Below are 17,252 nucleotides of genomic sequence, written 5' to 3' on the forward strand. Positions count from 1 at the left end.
GGGCAATTAAGACACTGACGAAAGGTGTCATATGCTTAAATATATATCGCATTGTGACCTCGACAGTTTTAACATAGATCACTATGCAGTCGTATTCCGAAGCCTGCACAGGCTATGTTATGTTTGGTGGACTACTGGAAGTTGGCTTAGATTCCGTTGTTGCTTTTGTTTCGCTGCATAAGCGTGAACTCGACTGAAATAACCATACGGCATTGTCACAACAATTTTCTATGTGTATGTGTGTACGTGTCAAAAAGGCTTCCAGAAACGTCGGTAATCGACTTCCAACCCCCTACGATGGACTGTGGGAGTTGTAGGATAAAGTCTGTGTTATCATAATTTGCGTTCAGCGACAAATAACTGATTTATTTTGTAGGCTTCAATGTGAACGTGCCTTATTTTTTTTCAGAAAGGAAGAGTATTCTCTAACATGGGGATATTTTCCGGGTCTAGATGTGTGTGTGCACAACAATCTGCCTGTTGTTGTTAGTGTTCGGCTGTTTTCCTTTATAAGTACGACCTTGTTGTGCTTGTGCATGTGATTCAAGAGTCACATCTGGGATACTAATGAAAAGTGGTAGTAGGTATCAACATGGAACTTGGACGTTGGAAATACAAACAGCAGGTATGGCTTTAATAATTAAGCCGCCATTAGTATACTGGGGCTTACTGGATTTGCTCTGTCTGTTTGTTTGTTGTATACTGTGTTGGGTTTCAAAAGGCCGCCCTGTTTGCATCTTTCGAATTTGTGAAGATGTTTTTATGATACCTCTTGCAGGTACTAGGTGTATCTTTGCTTTCGGCTCAGATTAGCATAATAATGAACTACTAAGCTAGAAAGCAACCACTGCGGTCTGAATTTGTCACGCTACCTCTCCTTTGTCTTCTCTGTTTGGCTTTACCAAGCAACAACTTGAGTCAACTGTTTGTGTTGCAGAAAGTGATGTGAAACATATTTTCCGTCCTGTGTACACCATTATGTAAATCAACACAGATCAGTCCGGGATGTAACGTGGGATAACTGATATATATCTGACCCTCCACCACGGAATGAGTCGCATGTCACCTTTGTATGATTTTCATACGTTTTACATTTTCCTAAAGAGTTTTTTATGCTCTATCCAGTTGTGAAAACCGTTTGAGAAAAGAGCGAAAACTGTTTGAGTTATAAGCCTGTGACTAAGGTGACCCTCACACTGTTACCAGAAGAAAATGTAAGCTTTACGCCCTCACGGCAAAGCCATTAGGGGCATGTTACACGGGAAAACCCGGCTTTGTATGAAAATAAAAAATAAAAATGCAGGGGGGGGGGGGGGGGGGGGGGGGGGGAATGTAGACCGCTGGCCTCTCTTACCAGTCACCCCCCAGACTTATATTAAGCCTAGCGCAGAACCGCGCGAGGTGACATGCGACTCATTCCGTGGTGGAGGGTCACATAGTTGGTCGCTATCAGCGTGGGTTCGATCCCCACGTTCGGCGAGAAATTTATTTCTCGGAGTCAACTTTGTGCAGACTCTCTTCGGCGTCCGAATACCCCCGTGTGCACACATGCGTACGAAAAAGATCCCAAAATTCACAGCGAAAGTCTCAGGGCTTGGAAAACACGAAGACACGCATAGATCATCTCTCGTCACTGATTATCATTATGATCGTATCTCGATAATTTGACGAGACAAACCCAATGCTGGTGTGTTGAGGAAGACACCCACAGCGGTTGCGCTGAGGAGGATAGCACGCTTTTCTATATCTCTATTCTTTTTAACTCTCTGAACGTGTTTTTAATCCAAACATATCATATCTATATGTTTTTGGAATCAAGAACGGACAAGGAATAAGATGAAATTGTTTTTAAATCGATTTCGGAAATTTAATTTTAATCATAATTTTTATATTTTTAATTTTCAGAGCTTGTTTTTAATCCGAATATAACATATTTATATGTTTCTGGAATCAGAAAATGATGAAGAATACGATAAACGTAATTTTGGATCGTTTTATAAAAAAGTAATTTTAATTACAATTTTCAGATTTTTAATGACCAAAGTCATTAATTAATTTTTAAGCCTTCAAGCTGAAATGCAATACCAAAATCCGGCCTTCGTCGAAGATTGCTTTGCCAAAATTTCAATCAATTTGATTGAAAAATGAGGGTGTGACAGTGCCGCCTCAACTTTTACAAAATGCCGGATATGACGTAATCAAAGCATTTATCGAGAAAATGAAAAAATGTCTGGGGATATCATACCCAGGAACTCGCATGAACAATTTCATAAAGATCGGTCCAGTAGTTTACTCTGAATCGCTCTACACACACACACACGCACACACAGACACACACATACACACACACACACACACACACACACACACATACACACACACACACACACACACACACACACACACACACACACACATACACCACGACCCTCGTCTCGATTCCCCCCCCTCTATGTTAAAACATTTAGTCAAAACTTGACTAAATGTAAAGAAGAAGTCATATTTAGACTACAAACATCGTGGGGCCGTGCGGACCCATGTTTCTCAGAGAAGGAAATAAGAAGCATGGGTCCGCACGGCCCCACGATGACTTCCGTGTGTAGTCGATAACCCGGACGGGCGAAGGTTTAAGCTAGTATAACCACCGTGACGGCAGTGAAAATAGGCCAGTACTTTGTGCGTAACAGTCTGCACGTAGTAGCGTGTGACACACTGTTGTTATTCTTAAGGGCAGAATATACCTGCGCAGTTTCAGCGGCACAGATGACGCACTGCATATTATCGATGCTGCGATAGGGATTATGACAAGTACTTGGCCTGTTTTCCTTTCACGCAACGTGTATACGTAGCGGGCTGGGATAATCTGCAGTGCGTCGTATGTCCTGCTGAAGTTACATGTCATAGGTGAGCGCCAGGCCTTACCTATACCCAAACAAAGGGTTTAATCTTACAACTGAGCAGACTGGTCTGTTTTGCTCTTTTTGTCTTTGCGTATTGTTCTTGGCCGGCTATATGTTTGCCATTCCAAACACATTTTGCGTAGAAGAAAGATCGATTTTGCTTGTACGCGTGTTTGCGTCGTCAACTAAGCCTTGCTGAAAGTCCCCTAGGGGGTTAGGGCACGTTTTTATACCGTAAGTACACCAACACGTAGCTTTTTGTTGACGGTTGTGCTCACAGTAAAAAAAGTTTTTTTTTGCTGCTCGACGCGTGCTTGTTTTCTCGTCACCGTGCCCTATACCTCCGCCTCCCTCTTCTGACACTCTTGAATCCGTCCCCCCCTCTCTCTCTCTTCTGTCTGTCTGTCTCTGTCTGTCTGTCGATCTGTCTCTCTCTCTCTCTCTCTCTCTCTCTCTCTCTTTCTGTGTCTCTCTGTGTCTCTCTCTCTGTGTCTCTCTCTCTCTGTGTCTCTCTCTCTGTCTCCCTTCCTTAATTTTATAAAAGTTCTGGTGTACTTGCTCTTTGTGTTGTTTTCAACTGCAACTATTATCAAACCGTTATTGTGACAGTTGAGAAAAGTCACGTAAATTAAGCAGAAAATTAAATTTCCCCTGAGAGAGTTTGTTTTTCTTAAAATCGAATCACCGAATTATTCCATTATTGCTAGAGAGAGAGAGAGAGAGAGAGAGAGAGAGAGAGAGAGAGAGAGAGAGAGAGAGAGAGAGAGAGAGAGAGAGAGAGAGAGAGAGAGAGACAGAGAGAGAGACAGAGAGAGAGACAGAGAGAGAGAGAGAGAGATGATGATGATGATGATGGAACTTTATTTTTCAAGGATAGAGGTTTAAGGCGACGCCTTTTCTTACAACCGGTCCTTACTTCTAATACAAATATCTAATAAATGATAAACAAGTAAAGCAACATGACAAATAAACAAAGTAAACGAACGAACCAGCAAACAATCGACAAGTAAGCAAACAAGCAAATAAACATAAACAATAAAATGGCAAAGTAAGCAACATACAAATCGAAAGCGAAACATGCAACATGTTAACACATGGAAAGTGATCGACGGTAAAATTCACACGATACCAACGTTTACACTAATGCTAATAATGATTATATGGTGTAAATGATTAGATGATGATGATGATGATGATGATGATGATGATGATGATGATGATGATGATGATGAATTGATGATGGAGAGAGAGAGAGAGAGAGAGAGAGAGAGAGAGAGAGAGAGAGAGAGAGACAGAGACAGAGAGAGAGAGAGAGAGAGAGAGAGAGAGAGGTTCCGAGTCGTTCAGACAAGATTATGAAAATGTCCGACAGATTTGAACTTGAAAAGGTGTAAATGTAAGGATTTGTTCACGAACTCTGATCAACACAGTGAATACATGACTATGAAGTGGTTAGAAACACTAAAGAGCTACACTTGAGCAGTCGTATAGAAAAACACATGGTGGAAATGGATTTTTGGCCCTGTCATTAACACATAACACAAAGAGCTTTGTTCTTGAACATGTTATTTCCGCGTTTGCGGCTTGGGAAGGGAACATGGTCACAAGAAACCTTCCTGTAACATCAATCGAGTCTTGACGCAGATAATTGAACATCAATGTGTATAATTATGAGTGAGTGACTGAGTGAGTGACTGAGTGTGTGTGTGTGTGTGTGTGTGTGTGTGTGTGTGTGTGTGTGCGCTCGTGCGTGCGTGCGTGTATGCTAGGACAATGCGCCTTTCACCATCAAAGAGTATTAACACAATCTATTCATAAGATTACAAAGATATCTCTTCTTTGTCATTGGAGACATTCGAGACAATTCCCTCTGCTTTGCCATCGCTTGCTGCAGCAGAATTATCACCTTCGCAGGTTATTGCGTGAACTAAAGAACTACGCTGATAAAGGAAGGTGGGGAAGATGAGACCTTGTGTGAATGAATGACACTGAGCTAACGCGTCCTCGAAGATATCAATGGCTAATGAGGAACACGTTTTGATAATATGCTTGTCACAGTGTGGTAGATTTTGGCCGATGGCTGTAGACCTTGGCTGGAGCGCATGGAGAACTGTTGACCATGTCAACTCGCTGATCGCACAGGGTCAGCCAACAGTCGCTGTGCAGCGCTACTTGGATCTCAAACATTCACTGACCCGCTTTCCGTTTCTTTCTGCCCTTCTCTGCTTCTCGCTAATCGGCCAGCTGTTGTGGTTGTCCCTACTTGAAACAAGTTCATTGTTACAATCAAGCTGGCTGTTTATCAGAAAAAAAGTAACAGTATGCAGATTGTTGTTGACATGAGTGTTGTTGAGTTTGATAACGGTGAAACCGTTTCTCGTACGTGCAAGTAACCGAGTAGAAAAGAACGAAACAATATGCAGCCACTGCAGAATTGAGAAAACGAACAGCAACAAAAAGGAAGATAAAATATTGAAAGAACAGACGAGGGGCGCTTTAGATTTGAACTCTTGGATAAAACTAGCCACTTGTTTTCGTTCTTTGCTTTCTCCTGTTAGAGTGGCTTGCTATTCGGAAATATGTTTCTTTTTCTTCTTCGTTCATGGGCTTAGACGCCCACGTTCACTCATGTTTTTAGCACGAGTGGATTTTTACGTGTATGACCATTTTTACCCCGCCATTCAGGCAGCATACTCCGATTTCGGGGGAGGCATGCTGGGTATTTTCGTGTTTCTATAACCCACCGAACTCTGACATGGATTACAGGATCTTTTCCGTGCGCACTTGGTCTTGTCCTTGCGTGTACACACGAAGGGGGTTAAGTCACTAGCAGGCGGCAGCGACCGGGATTCAAACTCACGACCTACCGATTAGGAGGCCGACGTCTTACCACCACGCCACTGCGCCTGTCGAATATGCTTCAAATGGTCAAGCAAAATCTGGGGCGATTTGGATTTTAAGCCCAGACTTGAGGGAATGTACAACTTTCTTAATTCTCCCATTATTTTCATCTCTGTGACTTAGTGCCTGCCCAGTGCCTCTAACAATCATCGAGAGGATATTGGTGTGACCTGTAGAGTTCAAATTATTCGGTAGCATAGATACTTAATGTTTTGATGTGGCTTCTTCGAAATTTAATTAAACTTTCCTTTCGTTTATGTACTGAAGATGGTTGGTTTCATTAATTGTCCGATTTTTCAAACAAACCCGTCAAGGATGTCGTACAGCCTGTGATAGATATACGCTCATCCTGAAATGTATAAGCTGGTGTTGCGGCACCAGCAGACTCAGTAGCAACATAAATCAGCATTAAACCCCCCTGCTCCCCCCGCCCGTTTTATTTTTTTGTATTATTTTTATTTTATTTTATAAAGCAGTGACTTTTTCCTGAGCAGGTGAACGCTTTTTTCAGTGAATGACAAGACCTGCAAAAGAAAGGCTGCTTTGTTTAATGACACATACCTTTCATCCTCTGTCTCTCCCCTCCCCCCCCCCCCTCTCCCCCCCCCCCTCCTCCCAGTTTTTATTCTCACTTTCTCTTTTCTCCAACGATCCAATCAGACATTCTCCTCGCCACCCACACAAAAACCTGTCAGCACAAGTGTGAGGTTCAAAGATTATCTGCAAGAAGGTGATATAATGCGTCTTAATATGTACGCCACATACATCCTTCTGCCAGGAAATAGAAAGAATTGCAGCAACATTGTGGCCGCGATCGCGCAATGGGAAAACATGACGCTCGTGCCAGACTGATGTAAAATTCCGTATGCCTGTAGTTGTGGGATCGAGTTTACTTGCTACAGTGGACGTCCTTCTCTAGCTGTTCTGATGAAATGCTGGGAGTAGGAAATGTGGTCCTAGTTTAGCCCGCTAAAGGCAGAAAGTTGCTTTAAGAAGGGATGCTGATGACCAAAACCTGTCTCAAATCGCTCCAAGAGCAATACGTTTCGGCTTAGGGTTTGTTGTACCCTAACACACCGGGACTACCTTTAAAAGTGATGTTTGAAAGTTCAACAATGCAAACACTCAGTATTGGTAATCTTTGTGTGTGTAAGCTTGTGTGCGTGCGGGCGTGCGTACCACGGTGAGCGTGTGTGTGTGTGACAGTGTGTGTGTTTGTGTGTGTGTGTGTGTGTGTGTGTGTGTGTGTCAGTTAGTCAGTGTGTATGTGCACCTGTCGCGGTGGCCCTTGTATTGGTTCCTGTGTAACGCTCACGTGTGTTCACTGTGTAACTCGATAATGTTACTGACCTTTTAGAAAAATCCTGTAACATTGAAAGAACTTGCTTGTGATATACCTTCAAACGCTGCAACACCGGTGGAGGAATTCCATGCACTCAGATGATAAGATGGTGTGTATTTCTGCCTTGTCAGCAAAACACAGTATCACTTTCACTACAGAGACAGTCGTCCTGAATTTGAGTCATGTCCCTTTCACAGCAGTGACGTGATTCCTTGGTTTTATTTCAAATAGGAGGTACAGAGACATGTATCTGTGTGTGTGTGTGTGTGTGTGTGTGTGTGTGTGTTGGGGGATGTGCGAGAGAGAGAGAGAGAGAGAGTGTGTGTATATGTGTGTTTGTGTGTGTGTGAATTCGTGTGTGTGTGTTGGTGTGCGAGAGAGAGAGTGTGGGTGTATGTGTGTGTGTGTGTCAGTGTGTGTGTGTGTGTGTGTTGGAGGGTGTGCGAGAGAGAGAGAGAGAGAGAGAGAGAGAGAGAGAGAGAGAGAGAGAGAGAGAAAACATTTCTTCATGCATGCATTTGCCTACCACAGCGTGAATGTCAATGTTCTTCAACACATCCTCACTGAATCTCTTCATTCTTTGTCCAACTATGCCATTTGGTCAGCAGGTAAATGCCAGGCTTTCAATACTGACCATCAAATGACCTGTCCTCTGGACCACCCAAAAGAGACCAGCTGGACATAAACATTCACGCGTAATAGGCATCGGTCAGTGAAAGAGAGTTTTGTACCAAGTACACAATAGTTCGCTACGCACACGCTAGGCTGTTGGTGTAAATTGATAGTTAAAAGTCGGGAGAATGTAGGTCCTGTAAGCGATAGTGGCTTTAAAGGATGTTAAGAATACTGGATGGGGTCAGAACCGGAGATTTTAGCGTGGCAATCTTAAAGAACATCTGTTGCAGTGCGAATATACTCGTATCAGTTTACAGCACGTTTTTGCAAGAGTGTATGGCTTTTCATTTCATTCTTTTGTAACACATCATTATTCAACTGACATTTGAAACAGTGTTTGCGCTATTTGTTTCTTCGGCGGTATTGGTCTTATATAATTCGTTGTTAGTTGTCCTTTCTGCAATTTGTTGTGCGAGTTTTCTGTCTTCCTCAACCGCCACGTGTTCCTTGATTGTTCTTTATTTCTGCGTCAGTTTGTTGTACGGTTTTTCTGTCGCCCTCTACTTGTACATGTTCATGGTTGAGTGCTCTTGCTGCATTTGTTGTACGGGTTTTCTGTCGCCCTCTACTTGTACATGTTCTTGGTTGAGTGCTCTTGCTGCATTTGTTGTACGGTTTTTCTGTCGCCCTCTACTTGTACATGTTCATGGTTGAGTGCTCTTGCTGCATTTGTTGTACGGTTTTTCTGTCGCCCTCTACTTGTACATGTTCATGGTTGAGTGCTCTTGCTGCATTTGTTGTACGGTTTTTCTGTCGCCCTCTACTTGCACATGTTCATGGTTGAGTGCTCTTGCTGCATTTGTTGTACGGGTTTTCTGTCGCCCTCTACTTGTACATGTTCATGGTTGAGTGCTCTTGCTGCATTTGTTGTACGGTTTTTCTGTTGCCCTCTACTTGTACATGTTCATGGTTGAGTGCTCTTGCTGCATTTGTTGTACGGTTTTTCTGTCGCCCTCTACTTGTACATGTTCTTGGTTGAGTGCTCTTGCTGCATTTGTTGTACGGTTTTTCTGTCGCCCTCCACTTGTACATGTTCACGGTTGAGTGCTCTTGCTGCATTTGTTGTACGGGTTTTCTGTCCCCCTCTACTTGTACATGTTCATGGTTGAGTGCTCTTGCTGCATTTGTTGTACGGTTTTTCTGTCGCCCTCTACTTGTACATGTTCATGGTTGAGTGCTTTTGCTGCATTTGTTGTACGGTTTTTCTGTAGCCCTCTACTTGTACATGTTCATGGTTGAGTGCACTTGCTGCATTTGTTGTACGGTTTTTCTGTCGCCCTCTACTTGTCCATGTTCATGGTTGAGTGCTCTTGCTGCATTTGTTGGACAGTATTTCTGTCGCCATCTACTTGTACATGTTCATGGTTGAGTGCTCTTGCTGCATTTGTTGGACAGTACCTCTTTCATCCTCAGCGACCACATACATACATGTATAAGTGTAGGTTGGTCTGAGGGACAGGATTGGGGTTGTGTGTGTCGTTGTATTGGGAGAGGGAAGCAAGGGTGTGTTTATTTTGATGTGCTTAACTGCTATCACTCCTAATCTTTAGGGCCCTTAACTGAAGTGTATATAATATACAATAATACTTTTTCTTCTTCATTGCAGATGGCAACTCGACCAAGGGGTTATGGGTTAACAGCAGAAGTCAATAGAAAGGTCAGTAGAAAATCGAGGTCATTTTTCTTGTAGAGAAAAAACAATGTTGGAAGTCTTTTGATTCTGCTGTATCTAGGGAATATTTTGGATGTAATTATTAAGAGCACATACAAACAAAAAAGCAGATACCTAGTTGGCTGGTGGACGGGAAAATGGACTAATTGAAGGCAGACATTTATGGATGAGTCTAGATAAAAAAAAAATAATATGAGCCAAATTTGGACAAGTGTACTTTAGTTTATGCAGTGGTTAATTTCAAATCAAGCAGTAAAAATGTTATAAAATCACGTGCGCAAAAAACAAACGAAACAAAAACAGAACAAGGCAGAGTTTTACATTTGCACTCAAGGATATTACTATTGATTTGGCGGAACATTGTCTTTAAAAGACACCAATAATGAGAGTATATTATGGTTCAGCATTATGATCATCTTTTGTGACCAAAAAGCATACATGTTTTTGCCTACTTTCTTACTCATCAAGTCTGAATGCGTAGTAAGATGTTGCTTTTCCGCCCTGAATAAGCATTGGGAACGAGGAGAGCCAAAGATATAAACCGGCGGGAATAGTTAGTTAATTGTTGCTTTTTGGGTCCAGCGGACCATATGGGCCAAATCAGGACCCCGAAACCGGGAATGTTTTTACTTGTATTTAGTAGAGGAATTTTGGAAATAACTCAGATTAAGTCAGATTTGTATGGGCGAAAGAGTTAATAGTGTTATTGAGGCAAACCTTCACACGTGCTCCTTGTCCACGTGTCAGTAAGGACACACCCCTCGTTAGTCTTCTTCTTCTGCGTTCATGGGCTGAAACTCCCACGTATTTTTGCACGAGTGGATTTTTAACATGTATGACAGGTTTTTACCCCGCCATTTAGGCAGCCATACGCCGCTTTCGGAGGAAGCATGCTGGGTATTTTCGTGTTTTTATAACCCACCGAACTCGGACATGGATTACAGGATCTTTTCTGTGCGCACATGGTCTTGTGCTTGCGTGTACACACGAAGGGGGATAAGGCACTGGCAGGTCTGCACATAAGTTGACCTGGGAGATCGGAAAAATCTCCACCCTGAACCCACCAGGCGGCAGCGACCGGGATTTGAACTCACGACCTTCCGATAAGGAGGCCGACGTCTTACCACCACGCCACTGCGCCCGTCTCCCTCGTTGGTGACTGGCCTATAATGTCACGTGGGAACGTTTGAATTGACTTAATATAAGCAAGGGCATTCACTCTTTCACAACCCATGCAAACCCGACAGAGTTATTTCCGAACATCGTCTATTCGATGTATATGATTGTGTAAGTTTATGCATGATAATGACCTTTTACTCTTTCTGTTTCAGATACAAGAAAAATACGATGTTAACTTAGAACAAGAAGCAAGACGATGGATAGAACAGATTTTAGGAGACGAGTTAGTACCGGTAGGTAGTTTTGTTCAGATGTGAGTGTGTGTGTGTGTGTGTGTGTGTGTGTGTGTGTGTGTGTGTGCGTGCGTGCGTGTGCGTGTGTGTGCGTTAGTGTGTGTGTGTGTGTGTGTGTGTGTGCGCGTGCGTGTGTGCGTGTGTGTGTGCGTTAGTGTGTGTGTGTGTGTGTGTGTGTGTGTGTGTGCACGCACACATATTTATTTCTTTCTGTCATTTTGAACATATTTATTTCTCTCTGTCATTTTGCCTCTCCGTCAGTGTCAGTAGGAGAAAGAGAGGGAAAGACAGAGAAACAGAGAAACAGAGAAAGAAAGAAAGAAAGAGATAGGCAGACAGACAGACAGACAGACAGACAGACACTGAGACAGACAGACAGACAGACACTGAGACAGGCAGACAGACAAAGGAAAAAAGAGCCGGAGAGTCGTAGTGCGTATTGTCATAGTTCAGGTCTTCAGTGTAAATGTAAAAAAGTAATACATGGTTCTGCTCTAGCATATATGTAATGAGTCGTCTGTCATTTCAGGGTTCCGATCCAAACACACCCCTAGGCCATGACAAATTCCACGAGGTTCTCCGGGACGGCCAGGTTCTTTGTAGGTAAGTAAATAAAGAATATGACCATCAACATTGTGAAAATGAACTCCAATTTAAATGTTAAACTTTGTCCAGAATAATCGACTCCTTGCAGATCAGCTCGGAGAAGAAGGTGAACTGCTAAAGGCCAACGTGTTTGTAAATACAGCATGGACTGTATGGATGGTTTGAACCTACCTGACTGTACCCTAAACATACTGTTATCCCTTGCCCAGGTTAGCCAACTCCTTGCAGATCAGCTCGGCGAAGAAGGTGAACTGCTAAATGCCAACTTGTCTGCCTACAGCATGGACTGTAATGGATTGTTGTAACCTACCTGACCATACCCGAACCAGACTGTTACCTCTTGCTCAGGTTAATCAACACCCTACAGCCCGGCTCAGTGAAGAAGGTGAACAAGCAGAAAGCCAACATTTCTGTGGCTGTATACAGCATGGACTGTATGGATTGTTGTAACCTACCTGACTGTACCTAACCAGACTGTTACCTCTTGCCCACACCGGCACGGTTGGCCTAGTGGTAAGGCGTCCGCCCCGTGATCGGGAGGTCGTGGGTTCGAACCCCGGCCGGGTCATACCTAAGACTTTAAAATTGGCAATCTAGTGGCTGCTCCGCCTGGCGTCTGGCTTTATGGGGTTAGTGCTAGGACTGGTTGTTCCGGTGTCAGAATAATGTGACTGGTTGAGACATGAAGCCTGTGTTGCGACTTCTGTCTTGTGTGTGGCGCACGTTATATGTCAAAGCAGCACCGCCCTGATATGGCCCTTCGTGGTCGGCTGGGCGTTAAGCAAACAAACAAACAAAATAAACCTCTTGCCCAGGTTAATCAACTCCTTACTGAGCTCGGCTCAGTGAAGAAGGTGAACAAGCAGAAGGCCAACTTGTCTGTCTACAGCATGGACTGTAATGGATTGTTGAAACCTACCTGACTGTGCCCTAACCAGACTGTTAACCCTTAATTGCCATAGGTTAATCAACATTCTTAACATACTTATTTACTTACTCTATTGAACATGTCATGTATTAAGTGGGCTTATTTTCCTTTGTTTCTCAGGTTAATCAACACCCTGCATCCCGGCTCGGTGAAAAAGGTGAACAAGCAGAAGGCCAACTTCTTCATGATGGAGAACATCGGCAAGTTCCTGGAGGCGTGCGGCGCCTACGGCCTGTCCAAGAATGACCAGTTCCACACGGCGGCGCTCTTCGAGAAAACCAACATGACGCAGGTCGTCGACACGCTACACGCTCTCGGCAGGACGGTATGTATATTGTTGTGTCTGTGTATGGCTGGATCTAGTGTATGAGGTTGACGATAGTATTGTTTTACACCCTCACGGTGAAACCGTTAGTGCATGTTCCCGGGTGTTACCCCGACTTTAGATGAGAGGCACAGGTGAATGCGTGTTTCGGTGTAATCAGCCACCTGCACTTTTGGCAGAATGACCGAGGTCTTATGTACGTGCCACTGTGGTAACACGGGGGTGGGACATGGATACCGTGTCTGAGTCTGCACATAAAGTTGACCCGTGTCCGTCCCGGCCTGGATTCGAACCCGTGTCCCTACACTTGTCCAGCGCTCTACCACCTGAGCTACCCGGCCCCAAGTATATGGTATATGGGGGGGGGGGGGGGGGGGGGGGTGTGTCTTTATTTTGTCAAAGATAAGGTCTAAAACATGCATGGAAATCAGCTTTTTTATGCAACGAGAATATTTTGAAGAAAAAAAAATACTACAAATGAAATGTTTTCACCATTTGACACAGTTCAGTACAACCAACATGTAGGGCACCGTGGAAAGCGAATACGGTGACGTGTACCAGGGGAGGTAATCCTGGTGGGAAAAGTCTGGTATATTGCCTGGGTTGCCTACCTTATGACATGGAAACCAGTGTACATTAAGCTCATTTCTTTTGAAATTGAACACAAAATATCCCTACCTTGTATTGCTTTATTTCAAGATATGACCAGACAGACAGACGCTGAGCAAAACAGTAATTTTCCCCCATTGGCACAGGGCGGCGGGGATTGTGTGTGTGTGTGGGGGGTGGGGGGTGGGGGAGGAGAGACACTCACCGACTCTGAGAGTGAGAGAGACTGAAGGGTATATTTACACCGATAGACAAGTTTAAAATCCGCTCAAGCCCTAAAAAATACCGTACTAAGTTGAATTTAAGTTTGCAATTTCAGAGACTTTCAGTCATCATGGTTGAAAAACGTTGCTGTGTGCATTGCAGGCTCAGAAGAAGGGCTTCCACGGGCCGACATTAGGCGTGAAAGAGTCCGAATACAATCCCAGAAACTTTAGCCAAGACAAACTCCGGGAAGGGCAGACCATCATCGGTCTTCAGATGGGCAGCAACCGGGGAGCCAACCAGCAAGGCCTCAACTTCGGCAAGTCCAGGAGCATAACTGACTGACCCTTCCCATCCCTTGCAAGGCCCCTTCATCGTTTCCATGATACAAGCGAAGTAAAGAACTGTACTGGTATGCATACTCCATCGTGTAATATTATTACTCCTTTGTGTTTTGTTGTTACTTGTACACAATACCAACGAAAGGCCACAGGCTTGTCCTGTATGCAAATGTTATGCAAATTTTCAATGTCCTGACTTTTTCTTGTTGCAAATGACTGCTGAATATCAAAGACGATTTTCTGGTGAGACTGGTGTGTGTGTGTGTGTGTCTTTTGCAGTTGAGTTTATGAAGATTGGTGTTAATTGTACGTTTCTCTTCCTTTCATTTTAAAAAAAATATTTTATGTTGAGGTGTGCATGTGTTTAGGCTTCATGTTATCCCACCTAAATGTTGTTCTCAGTGTATATGAGGTGTGTTTGATTTTAAATGGAATGTTAAAGAAAAGTGTTTGTGTTACATTTTTGTTTCTTTCTTTGTCTCTGTCTTTCGCTCTATCTGTTTTTCTTTTTCTCACGCAGCCACGTTCTTCTTTTTTCGGGGTAGATGTTTCGTTTTCGTTTTTGTGTGTATCGTATAAATCAATGCCAAATTTAAGCAAAAACGTCTACCAGTGACTGAAGAAATTTCGATTTTAGTCGTTATAGTAGATGAAAATGATATTAAAGGTGACACCTCGACTTTGTGTGATATTTCCTTATCGAGCATAAAACGTGTGCAGTTTTTCATGCAATAGCTTTGTTTCACCTCTCTGATTTTGTTGCAGTTATTGAATGTATTGTACGTACAGAATCTTTTTTCACATTATTCTGTCAGTAGAATTTGAGTCGGAGTGTAAAGCTTTCTGTTGTTTTGTTGTTGTTGTTATTCACCATGGACAAAAGAGAGCAGTTTAAATCTATGTCAATATTTGTTGTGCTGTGAGACTCGCAATGCTCTTGTTCACTCTTATCCTGTTGTTGTTTGTTTTATGTCAACAATCCAGCCATAGAGGCGAAGATCTGACTGTTACTATGCAGAATCAAAATAGACCCATTTCGAACCTATCAATAACATTTAAGAGCAAAGCCAATACCCACGTTCTGCGATTGTCATGGAAAATACATATTCAGTTATTTTTTTCGAAAATGAAGTGATGTGCGTTTTCCGGTACCATATTTTCAGCCAGAATAAAACAGTCAAATAATTGTATCATATCACATGTGTAAAACTCTAGATATTATATTGGAAGTGTTTCTTTGGCATTGTTAGTTAGTTAATTAGTTTCTACTGAAGGCTCTCTGACACATTTTGCTTTGCATGTTGTGACATCAGAATGAATGTTCGTTTAAAGTTCCAAAGATTGCTGTGTGATAAGCCCATTTTTGCTTGCACGTATTTGTGAAAGGTTTTTATGTGAAGATCTGTTAATGAAAAATGAAGTATTTCATAATGACATTCATTTGTATTTTGGTATTACGCAATTTTTCTTCCCTGTGAATGTTGCTAGTTAGTTGTAAACCTGTCAATGCATTTATGTGTCTTGATCTTATTTCTCCATTTCTTTACATATTGACACATTGTTTCTGTGTTTAAGAAACATTTTTCTTGCTTTGTTTTATTTTTCAAGTTATAAATATGTCGATGTATTTCTTTGCTTGTTTGCATAAAAGTATATGGACTGTTCTGTAAGCAGTATGAAATAGTGTGTACTAGTTACCGTTTTTCAAATTAAGTAAGTGAAAGCTTCAGATGCTTCTTGTCTTGACAATTAAGTCAGTAATTCATTACAGACAAGTGTGTTTGCCTATTGCCAAAGGGACCACAAGTATTACCAATAAGCACAGTATTTTGGGACCAAACAAAGATTGCTTTCAAATTGTGGCTACGACATAGTATCTCATGCGTTCCAAATAGTCACCTGGCTAATATCCACAGCTGAATGATTAGGTAAACTTGAGTCCAGATATCAAACTAGTGTACAGTTTTCATTCTCACACAATATCAGCTTCTGCTTTGGTTTAACGAAAGAAAAATATCCAAAGTGGAAATGATGGCGTTCTTCATTTTTCAAACAGAGAGGTATATATGTAAATGCAAGGCATTTTCAAAATCGTATACAGGCAAAAGCAGGTAACTTGAAACAACTCATGAATTTGATTCTACACAATACACATTTTTTCCTTAAAATAATCCATGCTGATGGGTAAGAAAAAGCCCACCAAAAAGAAGTCAATTTCGCAGTTTAATTTTCCATTTGTGGGCCATAAACGTGCATATTGACATACATGTCTTTGTAAGAAACACAATTCGACCTTAAACATAGTTTAGTTATTTCTCAAGTATGAAATGTTGAATCAATTTAAAACTGCTTGCTCCATTTATATCAACTTCTGCAATAATTTCAGTCAATAAAGGAATCCTGTTTTCAACGTGTGTGTTTGTGTGTGTGTGTGTGTGTGTGTGTGTGTATGTGTGTGCGAGGAAGTGAGGGGAAGTGTGTGTCTACTTATCATTTTACGTAGTTTTCAAGACTGACCAGATTAGCTTATCTTCGTTGTAAATTTAACAAACCTTCACACACACATATGAGCACGCACGCACACACACACACACACACACACACACACACACACACACACACACACACACACACACACACACACACACACTTCATTCAAATGAAAAAACAAATGACATGCTTGCTAATCCAATGACAATTCTTTTTTTCACTGGAATATCATCATCACAAGAAAATACACCTTAAAACTAAAACCCTATACTTTATGTTACTTGACATTACTCTGATAATATCTTCGCCGAATGGCTTGATTCTATCTCCGCTAATTATTACTTTGCCATCCTCCCCCCGTGCTATAGATACAATGACGTAAAATACTACTTACGGAAATGAATATAACTCTTGTCTAACTGCGAGAAACAGAACAAATGATAAAACTGCATCAGTTATCTATAAGAAGAACATTTATATAGCGCTAAATCAAAAACTTTCGTTAAAAAGGCTTGCTCTAGGCGCTTGACATCTAAACTAAAACGTCATTCACACTCTTTACAATGATGTACAAGAACTTCATGTCACACTCTTTCATTCAGTATAGCACCATTCACACAGTTGTTATTCTGTACAAGACAATAAGTTAGTCTAACATTTAGAATGTTCATAAGATGAAAACAAGAGAAAACCAGACTGATTAAAACAACTGCTTAGTTATCTAAAGCTGTCTAAAGCAAGCGAAGAATCGGCTCTAAAAAGGAACTGAAAATGTGAGGGACCCGTGCATAAGGAAGATTTAAACACAGATGTACACTGGCTTTTCCTTTAATGACTAACAAAGGAA

General features: G+C 42.1%; 2 protein-coding genes across 3 annotated transcripts in view; one reads left to right on the forward strand and one right to left on the reverse strand.

Moving 5' to 3' along the window:
- The first annotated feature begins 475 nt into the window (after positions 1 to 475).
- Positions 476 to 16,325, forward strand: LOC138969072 (calponin-1-like). Its single transcript, XM_070341775.1, has 6 exons — positions 476 to 625; positions 9,425 to 9,475; positions 10,822 to 10,902; positions 11,432 to 11,505; positions 12,557 to 12,761; positions 13,737 to 16,325. The coding sequence occupies exons 1-6, from the start codon at positions 593 to 595 to the stop codon at positions 13,917 to 13,919; spliced, it is 627 nt and encodes a 208-aa protein (XP_070197876.1). The 5' UTR covers positions 476 to 592; the 3' UTR covers positions 13,920 to 16,325.
- Positions 16,326 to 16,595: 270 nt separating this feature from the next.
- The window catches only part of LOC138969073 (leucine-rich repeat-containing protein 45-like), a 35,398-nt gene continuing 34,741 nt past the window's right edge, over positions 16,596 to 17,252 (reverse strand). For both annotated transcript variants that reach the window (XM_070341776.1, XM_070341777.1), the window contains exon 12: positions 16,596 to 17,252. This exon is cut by the window's right edge and continues 1,105 nt beyond it. The gene's annotated coding sequence lies outside the window, so the exon portion shown is untranslated.

Source organism: Littorina saxatilis, linkage group LG6, assembly GCF_037325665.1.
Source record: "Littorina saxatilis isolate snail1 linkage group LG6, US_GU_Lsax_2.0, whole genome shotgun sequence".
Lineage (NCBI taxonomy): Eukaryota > Metazoa > Mollusca > Gastropoda > Littorinimorpha > Littorinidae > Littorina > Littorina saxatilis.